This window comes from Colletotrichum destructivum, chromosome 9 (genome assembly GCF_034447905.1).
Source record: "Colletotrichum destructivum chromosome 9, complete sequence".
Lineage (NCBI taxonomy): Eukaryota > Fungi > Ascomycota > Sordariomycetes > Glomerellales > Glomerellaceae > Colletotrichum > Colletotrichum destructivum.
Genome location: NC_085904.1, coordinates 1,199,414 through 1,219,789, shown reverse-complemented (window position 1 = coordinate 1,219,789; position 20,376 = coordinate 1,199,414). Strand labels below are relative to the sequence as shown.

General features: G+C 55.1%; 8 protein-coding genes across 8 annotated transcripts; 5 read left to right on the top strand and 3 right to left on the bottom strand.

Annotated features, from left to right (window-relative positions):
* Positions 1–252: 252 nt before the first annotated feature.
* CDEST_13496 (Putative asparagine synthase, rossmann-like alpha/beta/alpha sandwich, nucleophile aminohydrolase) lies at positions 253–3,627 on the top strand. Its single transcript, XM_062929652.1, has 10 exons — positions 253–640; positions 778–828; positions 883–908; positions 991–1,017; positions 1,076–1,111; positions 1,172–1,320; positions 1,398–2,393; positions 2,471–2,754; positions 2,814–2,918; positions 3,000–3,627. Exons 1-10 carry the CDS (start codon positions 615–617, stop codon positions 3,040–3,042), a joined length of 1,743 nt encoding a protein of 580 aa, XP_062785703.1. The 5' UTR covers positions 253–614; the 3' UTR covers positions 3,043–3,627.
* Positions 3,628–3,975: 348 nt separating this feature from the next.
* Positions 3,976–5,662, top strand: CDEST_13495 (Putative Porin domain superfamily, eukaryotic porin/Tom40). The gene is made up of 5 exons (XM_062929651.1): positions 3,976–4,163; positions 4,314–4,436; positions 4,535–4,565; positions 4,710–5,227; positions 5,299–5,662. The coding sequence occupies exons 1-5, from the start codon at positions 4,119–4,121 to the stop codon at positions 5,446–5,448; spliced, it is 867 nt and encodes a 288-aa protein (XP_062785702.1). The 5' UTR covers positions 3,976–4,118; the 3' UTR covers positions 5,449–5,662.
* Positions 5,652–6,927, bottom strand: CDEST_13494 (Putative DnaJ domain, Chaperone J-domain superfamily). Its single transcript, XM_062929650.1, has 2 exons — positions 6,495–6,927; positions 5,652–6,351 (listed from the first exon to the last, which is right to left on the bottom strand). The coding sequence occupies exons 1-2, from the start codon at positions 6,725–6,727 to the stop codon at positions 5,721–5,723; spliced, it is 864 nt and encodes a 287-aa protein (XP_062785701.1). The 5' UTR covers positions 6,728–6,927; the 3' UTR covers positions 5,652–5,720.
* Positions 6,928–7,424: 497 nt separating this feature from the next.
* CDEST_13493 (uncharacterized protein) lies at positions 7,425–7,637 on the top strand (the record flags this gene model as incomplete). The annotated part of the gene is made up of 1 exon (XM_062929649.1): positions 7,425–7,637. One exon carries the CDS (start codon positions 7,425–7,427, stop codon positions 7,635–7,637), a length of 213 nt encoding a protein of 70 aa, XP_062785700.1.
* On the bottom strand, positions 7,594–9,901 carry CDEST_13492 (Putative DNA repair protein Rad52/59/22). The gene is made up of 3 exons (XM_062929648.1): positions 9,727–9,901; positions 9,019–9,671; positions 7,594–8,967 (listed from the first exon to the last, which is right to left on the bottom strand). Exons 1-3 carry the CDS (start codon positions 9,732–9,734, stop codon positions 8,102–8,104), a joined length of 1,527 nt encoding a protein of 508 aa, XP_062785699.1. The 5' UTR covers positions 9,735–9,901; the 3' UTR covers positions 7,594–8,101.
* A 1,521-nt stretch (positions 9,902–11,422) lies between these two features.
* CDEST_13491 (Putative tethering factor for nuclear proteasome Cut8/Sts1, Cut8/Sts1 superfamily) lies at positions 11,423–13,195 on the bottom strand. The gene is made up of 2 exons (XM_062929647.1): positions 12,800–13,195; positions 11,423–12,653 (listed from the first exon to the last, which is right to left on the bottom strand). Exons 1-2 carry the CDS (start codon positions 12,876–12,878, stop codon positions 11,803–11,805), a joined length of 930 nt encoding a protein of 309 aa, XP_062785698.1. The 5' UTR covers positions 12,879–13,195; the 3' UTR covers positions 11,423–11,802.
* Positions 13,196–14,800: 1,605 nt separating this feature from the next.
* On the top strand, positions 14,801–16,345 carry CDEST_13490 (Putative RNA recognition motif domain, nucleotide-binding alpha-beta plait domain superfamily). Its single transcript, XM_062929646.1, has one exon. The coding sequence runs from the start codon at positions 14,910–14,912 to the stop codon at positions 16,176–16,178; it is 1,269 nt and encodes a 422-aa protein (XP_062785697.1). The 5' UTR covers positions 14,801–14,909; the 3' UTR covers positions 16,179–16,345.
* Positions 16,346–16,754: 409 nt separating this feature from the next.
* CDEST_13489 (uncharacterized protein) lies at positions 16,755–20,165 on the top strand (the record flags this gene model as incomplete). Its single annotated transcript, XM_062929645.1, has 4 exons — positions 16,755–17,277; positions 17,336–18,280; positions 18,343–18,548; positions 18,616–20,165. The coding sequence occupies exons 1-4, from the start codon at positions 16,838–16,840 to the stop codon at positions 20,163–20,165; spliced, it is 3,141 nt and encodes a 1,046-aa protein (XP_062785696.1). The 5' UTR covers positions 16,755–16,837.
* Between the last annotated feature and the right edge of the window lie 211 nt (positions 20,166–20,376).

Here is a 20,376-nt window from a genome sequence, read left to right as displayed (position 1 = left end):
GTTGGGTTTCTTATCAGTCGGTAAAGTTAGGTAATTAGCAGACCTGTGAACTCTGAGTGGCCAGGGCGCCGAATGGCTGTAAGAGCCGAGATCGGCCCCGGGAGACAAGCTATGTTACACTAGCGCAACAGCAGTAGATTAGCGTATCGTGCAGTTTTCTGTGGTTCCGTGGCGGCGGGCTTGCAATTTTGGCCCTCTCTCGCTCACTCTCTCTCTCTCTCGCAGCCCTTCGAGATAATTCGCACCGCGCACCCGACGGGCCTGACCTTATCGACGCACCGGCCACGGCTTCCGGCACCCCAGGATGGCAAGTACCAGGTGTTACTGTGTCATGGCTTGTCGGAATGCTGGGTGCTAGGGACCATGTCATTGTGTCAGGGAGGAGGACTCTGGGGGGGCCTTTGCGAACAGAAAGTAGGGACAGTGAAAATAAATAAAAAAACTGGGTGAAGCGCAAGAAGAGTCATAACTGTTCTTCGCTCCCACCCTTCCCTCCACCTCCTGCTCCGTATTTATTCTCTCGCGACACATCTTTCACCCCTCTGGCCTCTGAAGCTGCAGTTCATCCCATACACATTCCACGTAGTACGCAATCGCAGCTCGAGACCGCAAACATGTGTGGCATCTTCGCTTGTCATCGGTAAGTCCCAACCCCGCGAGACGACAATCCCTATTTCGGCGGCGGGATGGAGGGGCAGTTGAGCTGTCCCCTCCCAAAAAAGTTAACCCCGCCAATATCTTCACATGGACGATGCGACTGACTCCATGCGCGCCCAGTCATCCCGACGTCCAGAAATTCAAGCCAACGGCTCTGAAGCTTGCAAAGGCGTAAGTAACCACGTTTCCGACGTTTGTGCGCATCAATTGACTCGTAGACTGCAGCATCCGTCACCGTGGCCCCGACTGGAGTGAGTTCTGAGTCATCCGCGCGCGACACGCGACGACCTCGACAGTACACAGAGTAGCCCACTGACTTTCCTCTTCGTACAGGCGGCAGCTTTATCTCCAACAAGACGAGTAGGTCAAGCCTGCATATACCACAGTATTTTGTGTATCGATTAACCGTCAATCGCAGTTCTGTGCCATGAGCGTCTTAGCATCGTCGGCGTCGGTAAGTTGACCCTTCCTCTGCTGCCAACCCGCGGCTTCAATGGGCTGACCAATGTTGCAGAGTCCGGCGCCCAGCCCCTTACCAACGAGGATGAGAGCATTATCCTCGCCGTCAACGGTGAAATCTACAACCACCGTCTGATCCGCAAGTCCCTGAAGCACACATACCACTTCAAGACCGGCTCTGACTGCGAGGTCGTCATTCCCTTGGTGAGTCAATATCGCGCTGGCATCCTATTCCATCCCCCACAACGGTTCACGCAGAGGCCTAACGGTGTTCGCCGTAGTACATGGAATACGGCCTCGACGCCCCGAAGCACCTCGACGGCATGTTCTCCTTTGTTCTGTACGACAAGAAGAACGACCGCACCATCGCCGCCCGCGACCCCATCGGCATTACCACCCTCTACTATGGCTGGTCATCAAAAGAACCTGACGCGGTTTACTTCGCCTCTGAGCTGAAGTGCCTGCACAGCGTCTGCGACAAGGTCGAGGCCTTCCCTCCCGGCCACGTCTACGACTCGTCCACCGGCAAGACCACAAGATACTTTGAGCCTTCGTGGTGGGACCCTGCCAGAGTCCCCGAGACACCCCTCGACCTCAAGTTGATCCGCGAGAAGTTGGAGAAGTCGGTCCGAAAGAGATTGATGGCCGAGGTGCCTTACGGCGTTCTTCTTTCCGGTGGTCTGGACTCTAGTCTGGTTGCCGCCATCGCCCAAAGAGAGACTCTGCGGTTGAAGAAGGCTGCTCTCGAGGCCAACGGCGGCGCTCTCCCCATGACGGAGAACCCCGACACTGGTGACGGCATGGTCGGTATCGACGACGACAACAAGCTTTCGACGGTCACATATTTGCCCCAGCTCAACTCTTTCTCGATTGGTCTCCCCGGATCGCCCGACAACAAGGCTGCCCTCGAGGTGGCTAAGTTCCTCGGCACCAAGCACCACGTCATGACCTTCACGATCGAGGACGGCCTCAACGCCCTGTCCGACGTCATCTACCACCTCGAGACCTACGATGTCACGACCATCCGTGCCTCGACGCCGATGTATCTCCTCTCCCGCAAGATCAAGGCCATGGGCATCAAGATGGTGCTCAGTGGCGAAGGCAGTGACGAGATCTTTGGTGGCTACCTCTACTTTCACGCCGCGCCTGACAAGAAGGCCTTCCACGAGGAGACTGTCCGCCGCGTCAAGAACCTCCACCTTGCCGACTGCCTGCGCGCCAACAAGTCGACGTCTGCCTGGGGTCTTGAGGCCCGTGTGCCGTTCTTGGACAAGGAGGTGAGTGATTCAGAGCCCTGGTGATGATGATGGTGATGATGGCGATGAAAGAGTGACCCCGCTGACGACCGACGCAGTTCCTCGAGGCGACCATGAACATCGACCCCCAGGAGAAGATGATCACCAAGGAGAAGATGGAGAAGTACATTCTCCGCAAGGCCTTTGACACCTCGGACGAGCCCGGTGCGGAGGCGTACCTCCCGGACAACATTCTGTGGAGACAGAAGGAGCAGTTCTCGGACGGTGTCGGATACGGATGGATCGACGCTCTCAAGGACAACGCCGAGATCCAGGTCACGGACGAGATGATGAAGAACCCCAAGCCGGAGTGGGGCAGCGACATTCCGGACACCAAGGAGGCGTATGCATCGTCCAATTTCCCCGTTTTGACATGAGTGATGCGCTAACAGGATCTGACAGGTACTGGTACCGTCTCATGTTCGACGAGCACTTCCCGCCGCATTGCGCCTCGACCGTTATGCGCTGGACCCCCACATGGTCCAAGCAGTCGGACCCCAGTGGCAGGTGAGTCACAAGATGCTGCCGCCCCCTCCGTCTCCAGTGAGAACGAAGAACCATGCCAGTTGCTGACCCGTTGCATGACAGAGCCATTGCCATCCACGAGAAGAAGTACGACGATGCCGCATAAAGTGGTAATTTGGAGCGAGGTACCTGTATCCTAGCACTTTTACGTCAATGCGGGCGGGTAAAAAAAAAGGTAGAGAGGCGTCCTGGATTGTTGGCTTATGTAGACCTCAACAAGTTTAGAGTCTCGAAGAAAAAAAATGGGATATGGAGGAAAGTTGCAATTACTATACTAGTGCTGCTGTACTGAGCATATGGTGATGTTGATTCTGCCGATATTGTCACAGGAATTGCGCAAATGTCCCTGCCCTTTGGCAATGTCCCCCCTGGTCTGGCCTGCCAGGGGTTTATTTCTGGGGTTTTGGAAGAAAGCAGGGTCTGGCCTCTATAGAGTCTTCCCCTCCATAAGGGGGAGCCCGCTTTGTGGGTGATTGCCAGGAGAGACTGCCTCGCAATTGCGAATGATTGACTGGAGTGTTCTCCATAGCGACTCAGTTGATAGGATGTGTAGGTAAGACAAGTGAGGTTGGTGAGGTAAAGGAAGGCATGGGCGAAAGAAAGAAAGCAAAAGAAGGGGAAAATAACAGGAAAGAACGGCTGCAGAGTGCTTCTGCCTCCTTCTTCATTTGCTTTACGCATTTCACCGGACATACCTTTATTCTTAGAATAGAAAAACCTCCTCATCTCTTCATCCTACTGCATTCAACCTTCTATACCACACTTTACAGAGGCACATCAACCACGCAAAGCCAACAACCAATCCAGCCGGCACAGAAGCTTCCAGTGTCCACTTCTCCAGCGCATCACCTTCTTACAGATCCTCCCCTGTCATCAGAGTCCCATCTAAGCTCGTCAGCCGGTCACAATCCCAACAAACCAATAACAGATCCCCCACGTGCATCCAAAAGCGTCCTAGTGCGACGCCAACCAGCACAGCTCCTCCGGACCGAATTGTGCCGGGAATCCCCGTCGACCAATTGATGCAACCAAAACATTTTCTCGAACAGCTTCCGGCCCCAGCAGAACATCTCCTGAAAGGACACCTGCAACCCGCCTTTTCACTTGTCGCATCTCGTCAACCGCATCTTCCTCTCAACTCAATTCTCCTCTCCCAAACGTCCTTTGTCAAAATCAGCAATCATGTCTGTTCCTAACTTCGGAGACATCGCCAAGTCGGCCAACGACGTATGCGCTCTTCCTTTCCTGAATTCCCTTTCTACTCACCTCGGGTATTCGCGGACGGGCAAAAACAAAGAGCTCTTGGCTCTTTCCCGGCCGAGGTCATCCCCAATGTGAAGAAACCACTCAGCTGACAATTGAACCCTCTCTGCACAGCTCCTCAACAAGGACTTCTACCACCTCTCTGCCACCACCTTCGAGCTCAAGAGCAACACCCCCAACAACGTTGCCTTCAAGGTCACCGGCAAGACCTCCCACGAGAAGACCACCGCTGGAGCTGTAAGTCGCGCCATTTCCCACTCCCTAAGCGCATCGGAAGTACTCGGTGTTGCAGAAATAATCGTGAGCCTCAGCTGACCGCGTGCCTCCCAATCCAGATCGAGGGCAAATACTCCGACAAGGCTACCGGTACAGCAACCACCGCCCATCGTTTAAAACGCTTGCATTTCAGTCTCGGCCGACTTAACGGATTGTGTTTCGGCATTCCGGTCTATTTCGCCGCAGGCTGGACACCTGGAAATGCATATTTGCTAACATTCTACCGTCGTGCAGGCCTCACCCTTACCCAGACATGGAACACCGCTGCTGCCCTTGACACCAAGGTTGAGCTCGCCGACAGCCTTGCCAAGGGCCTGAAGGCCGAGGGTGTCTTCTCCTTCCTGCCCTCCGCCGGCGAGAAGGCCGCCTCCAAGAAGGGCGCCAAGTTCAACCTTACCTTCAAGCAGAGCAACTTCCACAGCCGCGCTTTCTTCGACCTCCTGAAGGGCCCCACCGCCAACATCGACGCCGTCGTTGGCCATGAGGGTTTCCTCGCCGGTGCCTCTGCTGGCTACGACGTCCAGAAGGCCTCCGTCACTGGCTACGCCGCTGCCGTCGGCTACCAGGCCCCTACCTACAGCGCTGCCATCACCGCCAGCGACAACCTCAGCCTCTTCGCTGCCTCCTACTACCACAAGGTGAACAGCCAGGTTGAGGCCGGTGCCAAGGCCACCTGGAACTCCAAGGCCGGCAACAACGTCGGTCTTGAGGTCGCCAGCAAGTACCGCATCGACCCCGTCTCCTTCGCCAAGGTATGTGACATCCCCGCCCCCCCCTGCAGACCACTCTCGAGGAATGCTTGCTTACCAGCATGTCTCTACAGTTCAAGGTCAACAACAACGGTGTTGCCGCCCTTGGCTACAACGTCCTCCTCCGCGAGGGTGTTACCCTGGGTCTTGGTGCCTCCTTTGATACCCAGAAGCTCGACCAGGCCACCCACAAGCTTGGCGCCAGCTTCACCTTCGAGGGCTAAGCTTCTTTCACCGCATGTATTCTTGACGAGGACAATTCATTCAGCTTTTTTTTCCGGCCTGGTAGCGGACCCAATGCTCTTCGCATTTCATTTGGAGGCTCCTTTCTAGTGTAGATTAGTTCGGGGAGTAATTGAGTTTGGTCGACCGGGAACAGCATGATCTTTGTTCCGACGTGGCATTCATTCCACGTGAGGTCTTGATTACTTGGTGAAGTTCATAATTTTGTCTTGACAGGCGTCTTGACGTTTGACACTCGCCTCTATGCCGCTATCTATGATTTATCGTCTTTCTTCCTGCGGCTCCATCCGCCCACGGCCAGGTATGGAATAAAAAAGGAAAAGAAGAGTATGCCGCTAACCACCAAGAAGGCGCCCACTGACGTCTCCTGTGGCCCATTCGGAACCTCGGTGCCCATGATCCTGTACGCTCGCCGCGAATCTTGCCTCGACTGCGTCTGGGTGTGCGTCTCGGAATCGAAGTGCGGCACCTTGGGCGACCTCGTGTGGCCGTAGGGATCCTGCCCTGGGCCCATGCCGGGCTGTGCCTGCGCCGTGCCCGTCCCGTCACCGCCCCCGCCCTCGTGCGCCTCCCTCCTCTTGGCCGACTGGGCACCCCATCCCCCGGACCGGTAGAAGCTGGGCGGCGGGCCGCGGAAGGTGGTCCTGCGCCGTGACAGGCCCGAGGCAGGGCGGCCGCCCGCAGGGCCTGTGCTGTGGTAGGAGCCGCGGCGGTGGCCGTGTGCGGAGGAGGAGGAGGAGGGGAGGGAGCGGTCGTAGGCGGCGCGTTTCGCGGGGGTGCCGAGGACGGAGTAGGCCTCTGCTATGGCGTGGAACTTGCGGGAGGCGTGCGGGTCGTTGCGATTGTGGTCTGGGTGGTGGGTTTTGGAGAGAGCGTAGAAGGACCTGATGAGGGTGGGTTTGAGCGTGTTAGTTTTCTCTTTGTGGTAGGGGGCGGTGTGTGTATGTGTGTGTGTGTGTGTGTGTGTGTGGTAGGGTTGACAAAAGCAATTGGGACTGGCAAGAGACAACACTCGGGACGGACGCACTTCTTTATGTCGGAGGGCGAGGCGTCGTGGGCGACTTTGAGGGTGTCGTAGTGGTTCGCGGAAGCATTGTCATCTCGCAGCGCACGGGATGTGGTGAAGGGCGCGGCCGCGGCGGCGGGACTATGAGCTCGGGGGAGGTGCCGGTTCGCCGGGCACGGGGGGGCCGATATTGGGAATGCGCCGAAGCGGAGGGGACGGGCGGCCGTTGCGGGTTGGAGCCGGCGGAGGAGCATGCCTCATGCTCTTGTTCGTTGCTGAGAAACGTCAATTGAAGGGGAAGGGAAACATTGAGAAAAACAAAAAAGGGTTGGGGGTTGAGGCAGAACGAGCAAGAGGATTGGGGGTTGGCGGGGTGGTAGATAGGTAGCTAGGTAGCTAATATGAAGGGGAGATGGAAAGCAAGATTGGGGCCGTTGGGTCGGAGAGCGTGTCGCTCGCGTGCGCCCCAGACGAAGTAGTGACGAAATCGATGGTTCGGTTGGTCGGTCGGTGGATCGGAGCTTGATCGTACTTGAACAAGGTGATTATGTAATAATGATGGGGCCGGTCTGAGGCCGGTCGGCATGCCGAATCTTGGACCCTTATTTGCCGGGGACGGTTTCGAGACCACGACAAACAGTGGCGCAGGAAGAAGGCAAATGTGTTTCTCTTGAGAGTAGCAGCCCGCGGGGATGTGTGGAGGAAGTGCTGATACTTTATCTGTACATGTAAACCTGCGTAGATTCATGTTCGGCACTAGACTACCATGGTTCCTACCTTTTTAAACCTCCTTCCCCCTTCCAGCAGTCCATCGCGGTGTTCGTTTGTCAACCTTTTCCAGCACGAGAAACCCCTTCTCCCCCGAGAAGTTTGATCATGTTATGTCATCTCCGATGCCTCAGTGCGCAAACATTTGTAGCATCTCTGACTGACCCTACTCTTGACTTCGAGATGGCGGATTCAACCAACCCCGACGACAGCAGGATGACCGAAGATACGGTGGCCATAGCTGCCACCCCGTCCACTGTCACTGATGAGTCTGCCTCCCTCGAACAGAGAAAAAACGTGCTCGTCAATGAGTTGATGGAGATTTTCACCATTGGAGAGAGGGGTGGGGGAGGCTATGTTGTGGCTGTGAGAGCCGACGAGGAGTTTCTTGGGTAACACAACACACCTCGACTTGAGAGAATAGTATGGTAACAGTATTATTACTCATGAAAATCAAAGTTCATCAAAAGCAGGTTGTCAATGATGGTCCAGTCTACGGACCAACTTGCGGCGAGAACTCGTATCCTGGACTTGACTCATAAGTTTTCCATATACGTGCCCAAGGATATGTGCGGCAAACAACATCAGAAACATTTTGGGTGATTTTCGCAGTGAGCAGGAAGTAGCTCCATTGCGGCAGAACGTGTTATAGCGCCATAAGCCCTTTCAATCAAAGGGAAAAAAGCTGTTCGTTACATTCCACAACCTAGGCTGAGCCGCCATGGCTCGGCATGCCTTTACCGACCCGGCCAAAACTCCCGCACATATATGTAACCCCATACCCGATGAAAACCAGACTCCAGAGCTCCAGGCCAAAACGCAATTTTTCTCAGCAACGCTGAACATGCTAGAATTTGCAATCATGTCATCTTCTGACGTTTTGGATCTACCCCCACGCCGCCAGGGGCGTTGCCCGCCGCCCCATTGTTTGACACATCAACCAGCGCTGGCCTTCCGGCACCGTCTTGCTGCAGCGGGCGCTTCATGCTTGGCGGCCGATAGGAACCCCGGTTGGCCAAAGGACTACCAGCGCCCCCGGGAGCCCCGATCCGTCGACTCTGGCTGAGCTGCAGGTGCGGCGCCCCGGTTCCCCCTCCGGGGCCGGCGTTGCCCGGTCTGACCGGCGTGAAGCCCGATGCGGACGGCTGCTGCGACGGGGTTGGCGGAACGTGCTGACCAGATCTAGCAAGGGGCTTCGAGACTGAATGATCTATGCCGGGGGTCTTTCGTATGGATGGGCTCTCTGCCTTTGGATTGAAGGCTTGTTGCCCGGCTGGCAGGAGAAGAGGCGCGTCAGCGTTGTTCCCCTGCAGAGCAGATTCTGGAATTTGCTGTACAGCACGTGCGGAGAAGAAGCCAACAGGCTCGGCGGCGTTGCCTGCTTGCCCTGGCGTGGTCATATTCCCATTGGCTTGAGGCGCCGACGGCGCGGATGGGGCTAAGGGGTTTGTGGGTGCGCGAGGTTGGTTTGGTGCTTGTGGCCGGTTGCTGTAGCCGGTTGGAGGGCCTTGTCGTGATTGTGCTTGGTTTGGCGTCTGAGGTGCTCGTAGGCTTCCTGTAGATGTGCTTCTGCCCATTTGCCGAGAGGGAGCTTGCATGTGGTTCGGGACGGGTGCTGGCGCAACACTCCCGGCTCTATCGTTGGAAACGCCATTTGCTACTGGAGGAAGCACAACCTCATCCGGATGGTCGCTCTCGACAACGGCAAAGTCTGCTTCATCAAAGTCTGGGCATGTCAGTCTCAGTCTCGTCGACTACACCAATCAAAATGGCCTACCTTCAAGGAGATCCTCAATCGACTCGGCCGTCTCTAGCTTGACCGGTGGCGGCGGAAGAGCTTTCCCCTCCTCTTTCTTAATAGCGAAATCAGAGTGTCTGTGCAGCTCGGTCTCGTTGAATTTTGTTGGGGCGACCTTCATCTTGGTCACCTTGGAGAGGTAGTCCTTGTCGTAGATGCAATTGCCCAGCACGTTGCCAAAGTTTCTCAGAGCTCTCTTCAGGGCGTCAGTGGTGCCCTCCTTCTTGGCCTTTTCGAAGGCGGCCGCCTTGCCTTTGCAATTCTCGATGTGGCCGTAGCCTATGTCCTCGTGAAAGGTGCCGTCGCGCAGAGTCACGCGGACGATGACGGACAGACCCAGGCTGATCTTCATGGTTTGCGGGTGCTCGTCGACGAAGTCGACCTGGATGTTCTGGATGGACGAGGACCAGCCATTGAAGCCGAAGACCTCGTTCGCGAGGGCGATGCACTTCTCGGCGGCGATGTAGTGAACCTTCTGGCCCGATGGCCCGGCGCGTGCGGAGATGTACTCGGGGCCAAGCTGTTTCTCGAGACGGCTTTGCAATGTAGCGATTTCTTGGGCTGTGTATTCGCTCATCCGCTTCTGCGGCTCCTCGAAAGGATTGGCGATGATACCGTGTTGATCGCCCGGGCTGAGACAGGACAGTTGTCAGTAGGGGAAACGCGTGTGAACAACAATAAACATACGCGGGCATCTTGTCTGATGGAATGTCTCTGTTTTCTGCCCCGCCGGGATATATGTTGCCTGAGTCGAGGTTGAGAAACAGAGCATAGGCCTCGAAGGCGGAGGTGCGGATGTTGAGAGTCGATTAATTAGGTGCGGGCAGGCTCCCACTGTGTAAGGATGATGCGCAGGCCGATGTGGCGCGTCGACATAGGCGCCGGTCTTCACGCGTCGAGGCCGGAGGCAACAATGACGGGTAGTCACGTGAAAGATAGTCAGGGGGATGATGTAAGCGTCTACCACCACCACCCACCCACCTTCAACAAGCGGCCTGCTGCCTGTGCTGTGCCTAGAGCCTGAGGAAGTTTCAGCAGGCACCTTCAGCACAAAGGTACCTATGTATCCGTATTCGTACCTGAGGGGTACTGCAGTGAATAGCGGGATCAGAGGTCATAGTTCACTGCCGCGCCGCTGTCGTCCGAACGGTGAACGGTTGGAGAAGCACCTCCACAAACCTACCCCGCCAAATGAAGCTTTTCCTTGAGGCTCCTGGGCCCTACAGGTAGGCCGGGCGTGCAGAGAGTCCGCATCCCAATGTGCCACTCTCAGCACCATAGGCGAAGAGACGTGCCTCATTGAGGAGTTTCAGCCGTTTTTCCCTAACACCATCCATATGAGCGCCACTCCTCAACCCCCCCCCTCTCTCTCCCTTCCTTCGTCCAACATGACGCAAACTCAACATCCCACCCACATCGGTGGCAAACATAAACACACCGAGATGAACAGCCTACAGGGGGGCCGGCCATAAAGCGACATGGGTCGGAGAGCTGATGTAACATGACCTGAGCGCCCGAATCAGATGAAATTTGCTTGCTCTAGCTGCCTTGGCCTCATGTTCGGCACCGCAAGGGAAGTTAGAGAACATTGGAAAAAACAGGGGACAGTGATCATGAGGTACTGCGGCTGGCCCGGCCACGGTTACGGGTTGACGATGATCAGGCATGCGCGCACAGATAGATAGAGTGGAGTGGCTGCAACATGATACCTACACTATCCGCCGTGGTTTTCTTCTTTTATTCTTTTTCTTCCTTCAATGATTGGATTCATAGCGCTTGGGCGGGCAGATTAAGGGCTAAACACATACACGCACAAACACACGCACACAATCAAATGTGTCTTGGATAGTTGACTGATTCCCACGACTCATTCAATGGGGACTTGCCTGCCTCTCCCGACTCAGTAAGTAGGTATCTAGTTGAACAGATTGGCCGTTTTGGGCGTACAAACAGGCGGCTCACAACAACGACGACGACGACGGACAGGAACACGTATGCTTTTGGCATGGGTCCAACGTGATGAATGCTTTAAAATTCCATGTTACCGTAACATGAGGGAACCAACTGCTATGAAGCCATTCTCCGCACCCTGCCGCAGCTCTGACACGCTCTCACCCCCACTCTCGCTCTCCCTCATTCTTCCACTCTCACACCGTGATCCCATTACGCGATGCCCGTGTCCAAATGCACTCTCGTTCCGCCGCAGCAGGACCTCCTTAACTCGAAGCCATAATTATGCGTGTTGATGTTTGGACTTGACCTCTCCCAAGTGGGTAGGATCTTGGATTACTCGCTGCCCTCCCCAGATGCAGTCCTTGTACCCCGCGAAAATCAGACTACCTAACATGAGAAAATGTATGACTCGAATTCCTCGTCGACCTTGAGGGTGACTGTGAGGCAGCAGAGCAAGCTGTCCTTCATCAGTCCCCCAAGAAAGACTCGCAACAAGCGACGGGAAAGGGATATCATCGATCGGGGAAAAGAAATGACAAAAACGCCGCCCAAACCCATCCCGGTCCTGACATGAAGTTTGTCTACGGAACCCAAAAAGTCTATGCCGTTTGCCGCCCGATGCTGAACGAAGTAATGAAGAAAAGCGGACATGGGAAAAGAAAACCGTCGTTATAGTCGTCGTGATATGTCCAGTTGGCGATGCGATCGACCGGGGGTCGATGCCTCATGCTGCGGTGGGTGCCGAGTTTCTCTTGTTGCCCCCCGTGTATTGACATGTGTGCGGGTTGGTTAGCCCCCTTCTTACCGCTTCTACCAAGGCCCGACACGCACGGGTGCACCGTACGTGCCGGACATGAGCTGGTTGAGAATCGAGTTCGGATCCGACGATGGGTTTCCGGGCTGCTGTCCGTTCGAGGAGCCCCCATGTGCCATCCAGCTGACACTCGTGGCCATCGAGTTCATGGCCGTGCCCATACGTCCGCCTGAGATCTCGTGGTGTTTCGCCAGGGTCTGGTCCCATCCTCCCGTGTGCAGACTCAGACCGCCGCCACGCTTAGCCGCCTCGTTGATGACCAAGGCCCAGGCCTTGGAGATCTCGTCGTATGCATTCTCCTTGTGGTGTCGGTACTGCTGGGGCTCCCAGTCGGGGAGAGCGTGGATGATCTTGGTAGCACCGTCCAGATATTGCAGCGAGACGGTGGTCTGGGTTTCGTTTGGCGGGAGGTACTGGGGGGTGAAATCGAGGAGGGCGTCGATGAGGGCCGTCAGGGGGGCCTTGACGCGGTAGTATGTGTAGTCGGCACTAGTTTCGCCGTAGGGAATGGCGGCCTTCATCTTCTCCTGATACTCCTGCAAAACGCCGTGTGCGGCAGCGACAGTCGGGCGAGGGGCGCTGCTGATCACTTCCTGGCCGATTTCCGGGTGTCGCTCGCAGATTCGCACGAGGAGAGCTCGTACGGCTGTCGGGTCCAAGGTTTCCAGCATTCGGGGAAGCGACAGCGGTCGGCCGACCAGCTCGTTGGAGCGGACCTTTTTTGAGGGGCGCTGCAGTTGTCTCGATGAGGCGGATGGGGAGCTTCGTGGGGACAACGACATCTCGTCGCCATCCTCGTCGGCCTTGCGTTTGCGGCTGGTGGTGGCCATGTTGTGAAATGGGCTCACTGGGTTAAGGTTAGCGTCGGGATGCACGAGTCGTTGGGTTTCGGGCGTGCCAGAAATTTGCCTGCATGGGGGAAGACGAGGGGGGGAAATAGCCCCCCCATCCCCCCCCAAAAAAAGAAAAAGGAATGCAAAGAGGAATACTCACAAGAACGAGAGGGAGAAATGCGGTTGGCTTCGTGGGGGTGCTGGAAGAGAGGCGGCTGTGGCGATAGCAACACATTCATGTTTGGGTTGAGTCTGGCGGGATTTCCTGCTATATGAATGACTCTGGTGACGACGACGCTTACGACCAACGGGCGACGACGACAACAGTCCAGGTGAAACCAGAAACTCAGATGCTTTGATTGATTTGAGGGGTTGAGTAATGGTGTCGGGAAGGATACGGAAGGTCGGGAAGAGGCGGTGTTGTTTGACCGATTGACTGTGGGTGTGTTGTGAGAGTGTGAATGTGAGGGGAAAAGAGAAGCAGGATTTGGGCAAAGGAGAAGAAGGGACGATGGAGGCGAGTGCTGGGCTGGGCTGGAGCGAGGGAGCGGGAATGTGAAGGGGGGAGAGATGGAGATGAGAGGGAAAAAAAGAGGAGCCTTTCCTTCTTTGGCGCCTCTCTTCAGGCCTTGGACATGCTGGACCTTGCACTCGAGGTGTCGGGTTTGTTGCTGGAACTGGATCACTGGACCACTGTGACCCAGCTAAGCAACGTGCGTTGGCTGGCTTTGCTCTCCACCCATCCACTCTGTGTGCAGAGCAGAGCAGAGCACCCGACACTGGAGTACCTAGGTACCTCCCTAGGAAGTGTACGCTGTATGGATGGCCAATGCAATGGGAGAAGTTGGAGGAATTCCCTGTCATTGGACCGAGCTGGGCTGGGAACACCACCTCAGAGGATGCTGTGCCACCGGGTCGGGGCATCTGCAGGCCGCCTGTAATATCAAACAAGAGCGGTCAAGGGCGATGGGTGGTGCCCGATGCCGAAACATCAGTCTTAGGAGATGGATGAGAAGCTGCATGGACAAGACCATGTAGAGGTACATGCGCTACCTCGATTGTTGTGACCAGGGGGTATGGGATTCTGGATGGCGGCCATTGGCGGTTTCGTCTGGCTGGCTGCCAACTGGTGGATCCACCTCCGTTAACAAGAACCCGCACTTGAGTGGATGGCGGAGGATCCACCGACCCGACGGCGTTGGCGTTGGCGCCTGGCGGTTGTGTGGCGGTCTCTGCTTTCTACTTTTCGGAGCTAGACACTTTCTTGTCTTTTTCTCCCTGCCTAGGTAGACCTCTCGAGTACACAAGCGGCTTCGGGATTCTTGTCGTGTGCTGCATCCTCTTCTCCTTCTTCTTCCTCCACTCTCCACTTTTTTCCAGCTATGTTCCGCGGGGATTCAGGCCAGCTCGACAGCTTTTGCCTCGAGCGGCGGCCTGGGTGGCTGAACGTGGCTTGGCAGACCCGAAATGGCGTTGATGCGCCGCTGAATCTTCAACTCGGAGCGGGTCGCGCGCGGGTCGCCCCATTTCGCATCATCATCCATGAACATCGTCAACCCCTCCAGCCCGTTAAAGTGCCAATATCCCCTGAAGAGAGAGCCTGGAACTCCCCGGCTACGGATGTGGATGCCCCTCGTTGCGGTGCTTAATTGGTACTCGTATCCCCCTCACGTGCGTTGCTCGACAACGCCGTATTTATGCTCTCGTTTCCCGACTCAAACCAAAATTCCACTGTGAGCACGCCAGGTGAGAGGGGGAGAGACGAGACAAAACGATACCCCTAAAAAGGGTCTCAGTCACCGCATTTTCTTCTCCATCTTGGCTTTTCGGCTGTTATCCGCATCTTAGTCACACATACTACTGAAAACGCAGCAAAACGAATGCAGGGCACGATTTTTGTAGAAAGACCAACCACCTCAGACCCTCAGTAGAGTCAGCTCTTTGCAGCCCAAAGATGTCGCTAAGTAGGTACTGGTACATGCAATAGTACTCTTCCCCTGACCTGGACCCATCACGGTCAGCCTCGGTGAGCAGCGAGCACTGAGCACCTAAAGTCCCCATATTTAATGGAACACCCTTCGTATCCACTTTGTTCCTTATCGGCTTATCGATTGCGGATGCTAATCCAAGAACAAGAAAAAAAAAATTCGGGGCCAAGGGTACAATGCGGCAAAGGGTCCTGAAGGAAGATTCTCATAGTCGCTTCCACTGAATACCCGATTCTAAAGTGATCGGTTCTGGAACTTCCCAGAATACACCATACACTCGCCATGGCCACCACCGAAGCAGAGAAGCCCTCCAAGAGGCCCGAGACCGAAGATGCGACATCACAATCCCCCGAGTCCAAGAAGCGCAAGTCGGTCGCCGTCGACGAAATCGAGGTCGACCTCGAGGCCCCCGAGCCACCCTCGAAGCGCGCCAAGCGTCTGCTGAAGAAGGGCAAGAAGCTGCCCCCCAAGGTCGACAGCGACGACGAGAGGGAGGCCAAAAAGAAGGAGAAGGAGGAGAAGGAGCAGGCCGTCAAGGCCCGCTCCGAGCACGGCGTATGGATCGGTAACCTGCCTTTCTTCGTCACCGCCGACGAGCTGCGCAAGTGGCTCATCGCCAACTCGGGCGAAATGATCACCGAGGAGTCCATCACGAGGCTGCACCTGCCCACCACCAAGCAGGCTGGCCGTGACAAGCCCTCCAACAAGGGCTTCGCCTACGTCGACTTCAACGATGTCGCGCCCAAGGTCGCCGCCATTGCCTTGACCGAGGCCGAGCTGGGCCACCGCAAGCTCTTGATCAAGGACTCCAAGTCGTTCGAGGGCCGGCCGAAGAAGGAGGAGGAGACGGCCGGCGCCGCTGCCGCAGCGGCCAAGGAGGAGGTGCCCAAGAGCAGCAAGATCTTCATCGGCAACCTCAGCTTCAAGACGACCGACGACGACGTGTGGCAACATTTCGAAAAGTGCGGGCAGATCGACTGGGTCAAGGTCGCGACGTTCGAGGACACGGGCAAATGCAAGGGCTATGGCTGGGTCAAGTTCCGCGAGCCCGAGTCAGCCGGCTGGGCCGTCAAAGGTTTCGTCAAGATCAAGGAGGAGATTGAGACTGAAGACGACTTCGTCGAGGCTCCCAAGGACAAGGACGGCGACGAAGATATGGAGGAGGCTGAGGGAGACGACGATGCGGCGAAGGAGAAGAAGGGGGCCGCCGCCGAGGAGCCGCGGTTCAAGATGAGGAAGTGGTGGGTCAACAAGCTGCTCGGCCGCATGCTCAAGATCGAGCTCGCCGAGGACGACCAGACGCGGTACAAGAAGCGCTTCGGAAAGGACGCGCCTAAGAGGCAACAGCAGCAGAATGGAGAGGGTGCCGAAGGCGCCGACGGCGCCGAGGGTGCGCCGGTGGAGGAGAGGAAGCCGAGGGCGCCCCGCCCCCCGAGGACGGAGAAGCCGAAGCCGGCGGCGGGCGAGCTCAAGGCGCAGGACGACATCCTGGTTGCGAGGTTGACGGGCGCGGCGGCGAAGCATACGGGTACCAAGATTACGTTTGACTAGCGAGCAATACGCAGGTGTCGATTTGGAGCAACCAGGCTGGGTTACCGTGTGATCACGATATGAGAGACATGATGTACGGTACCGATGGAGGTGATCTTGCAGATGTCCATTAGTGATTTTTTTGATACTTCCAAAACTCTCGGATCTAATACACAGATAATCATCACAAGAAATCAGTCATGGCGATTGATTACCGTTAGTTGCTACGTTCGTGTCAAGAAGTCCATCGTCACTCTTACACTGCCGTAAATAGACAGTGATAATAGCCCGCCCAACCGCCACCGATAGAAATGGCAAAACATGAAATTGGATGGCCAACAACTCGGGGCGTCTTCGACTTTGGCGGCGAGGAGGCCGAAGGAGAGCCTCAATAGGTCTGTGACTAGGCCATGCCGAGGACAGTAAGCTGCAGGCTGTGCCGCCAAATCTGCCTCGATGAATGCCTGCCAAGCTGTCCTTACACGTCGACGCTGCCGATTCGCCAGCCTGATGGTAATCCGAAAGGGCCCGAGAGGGGTCATATGTACAACTCCTCGCTCATGCCTCCCCTCGACACACCCCATGATCCTGTCGTCTCTGCGCAGAACATGTCAAACACGCCAAATACCCGCATTGCACTACTCTAACCTCTGTCCTCGTCTCTGTTCTATTCCGAATCCATGGCCGAATTAGTGGGAACTATCGTGGGCGTGGTGTCCCTGGGGCTGCAAGTATGTTCCGGCATCAACGTCTATCTGAGCGGGATCCAAGGTCGCAAAGAAGACATCGCATCCACCGTTCGACACTGCAAGACCACCGAGATTCTGCTGAAGCAGACGGAATCCATCCGCGGAAGGCTCGCCTCGTTACCTAGTGCGAACACGACAGCACTTCAGGAGAACATTTCAGCGGCAAACACCGAGCTGTCACTTCTGGGAGCGTACGTGAAGAAGATCCACATGGAAGCGTCGCCGGCATCGTCCAAGTCTGTCGTGGCGAAGTTCAAAGAACAGGAGAAGAGGCTTCTCTACCCCTTCCGCAGGGATCACCTGAACCTCCTTGACAGCCGACTGGAGAGGGCGAACGAGGCGCTGCAAGGTGCCCTGCAACTTGCCGGACTGTACAACTCCCCTCAGTTCCGCATGGTTAAGACAACAAATTGCTGATATCGGTAATAGCGAGGTATCATTCGACAGCAACGACTCCCTCCGAGGGATGGAGACGACTCTGGGCACACTAGCACAGGGATTCTCCGAGACGAGCGTGGAGATGCGAACTTCCATCGTGGAGCTGAAGGAAACAACCCTGCTATCACGACAGGACAACCAGGCCATCTTGGAGGGCATAGCTGAGCTAGCTGCTATGATGAACGCACTGTCTTCTTCCGGCGCGGGAGCGCTTTTGCCAAGAATGGTGTCGAAGCCGGACACGCTGAAGAGAGTCTGCGACAATGTGGAAGTCGTCGAGTCGTCAATTTCAGTCGACCAATCATCCTACTCTGAGGCCAGGTCCAGCTTGGCCATGAGATCTTCAGACGAAGCTCTCAGCATCTACCCCGAATCGTCCTGCCGTTGCAACGCCCGCCGAGTTACACGACGCAGGAAACAGCAATTCGGCCCAGCTTTCATCCTGAAGAAGGACGTCGTTGAAAGGGCACATCTGATTGATTGCCCATTTGCAGCGTTCGATGTCGACAAGACGAGCAACTGGTCCGCTGGAATATCAGTCAGACTCTTCCGGAAACTGGTGTCGACAGCTGTCACTTTGACAATGTCATCCACCTCGGGAGCAGGTGGTTTTGGAATATCGCCAGTCATCAAATACTACAACATCCGCGACCAAAGTCCAGCGTTCAAAATCATTCGTTTGCTGACTGATGCATTCTATTGGCATAGAGGAAATGAAGAGGAATCTGCAGAACTGGCTCGACGAGGCATCAAAGCCCTACAGGCGACGTTTGCGGCGAAAACATCTTTGCCTTCAGATGTCAACAGCGCAGGCGACAACTTGCTACACTATGCCAGCTCAGACATAGTACCACATCCCAAAAATCATGATACCGCTTTAATAGATTTTCTTGTGAAAGCTAATGTGCCCCGAGACAGACCAGGGCAGTATGGAAGGTGTGCAACGGAAAGCCCTGAGCCCTCTAGATTCTCTGTTTATTTACTGACTGATTTCTTAGGCTACCAATTCAAGAGGCTTTCAACTCAGCCGCCTATTGGAAATGCGATGAATCAGTAGCTCAGAAGATGTTTGGCCTTCTCTGCCCAGATGAGTCGTTCACCGACTTTGATTTACAACAACTTGAAACATTGTCCTTCCCAGATTTCCTGAGAAGAAAGATACTTTACCATATAAATCTCAGAAATTCCTTGACGATGACAAAATGTGAGAAATCATCAATTGGCTGTTTAAGAGCCTTTCCATCAGTAATCTAGTCACTAACAATTCAAAGTGTATGAAGGTCACCCCCTTGAACCAGTTTTCAAGCATGACAAGCAATCTCTACTTGAAAACCTAGACAAAGATCCTTCCTCCCCCGACTTTTCCACACGAGATGGGTTCGGAGAATCTGTACTGCATCATCTCGTGGGGTGGACTGAAGGCTTGCGCATCATTCTGAACCGTTTCGGAGAGTCAATTCTCCAAAAGTACGATATCGACACAATAGTCCTTGTTTCTGCTTTGTCATGGAGCGGCCACATCTGCACCAGCCTGATAACTGTGGAATGTCTCGAAACATGCCCTTGCGCAGATTCAGTCAAGCTTCTTCTCGAAGTCGATAGCGACTGTGTCAGGAGAGCAGTCACGCAGTCACATGATTCTTGGCTACATGCATTTTCTAGAGCGTCTTGGCGGGCACGAGACCTCACAATCGATGCCTTAAAAGACCGACGACGAGAACTGAAGGAGCTTGCCGTTGCATGGCTCAAGCCTCATGACATCGACCGACTAGCTCTTCGCGGACCGCAAGTCCTGGACTGCTTCACTGGCGAAGTGTTGAAAGCACTAGCGGTCGTTGGAGTCAAAGTGCCACCTCAACTCATGACGGAGGTCAGTGTTAACAACTTCAGAAACATATTGCCAGGTTCAATGTATCATTGCGTTGCCCTGTTGATCATTGACGATGGCACCATCCCATTAGCAAACGCACTCTATTCTAAAGGGTTCCGTGACATTGATTTCTTCAACGGCGATGGTCTGACTCCCTTGTGTATTGCAGCAAGCGCTGATTTTGCGATTTGGCTTGTTGAACATGGCGCAAGTCTAGAAAAGCCAATCCCGGGCGTTGTCGACATTGGGAGCACTGCCGCGCATTACGTCTTTTCGGGCTTCTGTCTCCGGGACGGGATAGATGGACAACCAAGTCAAAAATTTGCGAAGCTAGTCAGAAGTTTGCCATCTGACTCGGATCTGGACGCGTGCATTTGTGGTTGCTCGAGAGATGGCTGCCATCCGTACACCATGTTGTGGAAAGATTTTCCCACGCCGTGGCTCCATGATATCACAAAAGAAATATACGAGAGATGTGCTTTTATAGAAGATGGATGGGAAATCCCTCGCAGGATCAAGTCTGTCTGTCTTCGGGCTTGCACTTTTGCCGCGCTTCGTGTCCAGCACACCTGCTGTAGACATCGAGAGGTCTCGATAAGGGGCAGAACGTTCCTCATCGACGTTCTCACGAAGCCCGAAGAGAGTGAAGTTCAAGAGATCCGCGAAGAGGAAGCTGTCAAACTTGCACGATTGGAAGATTTGATCATTGAGTTTGAAATGCACCTTGACAAGGCGGACTGTTCTCTAGCAGAGTTCTTCCGGACGCAGTGGGCGACTAGGATGGATGAAGTGTTGGGCGAGATTGAAGATCAGGTCCTGACGGAACAGGATATCGCGGGGGCTAGGGAGCTTGGTGTAGTTCTGGAGATCGAAGCCGAGGAGGGATCAGAAACGGATGATGAGTCTCCAGTTGAGTATTGGTGTCGGCGTCTAGACGCATTGGTTGAATGATGGAGGTTTTGTTTAACTGCTTGTAAGAGACCAGGCGTGGCATTCTCTCCTGTTAGACAATTATATCGCAACATGTTCATTCTCACCGCCTACCCCAAATGTTTTACCACACAAATGTGCGAGGAACAGGCATGGGTTTAGCTGAAAATCAACTCGGAATTTTTCCTTACGGAGTATTGCCCTGATTGCTCTCTTAACTTTATTCATCTTG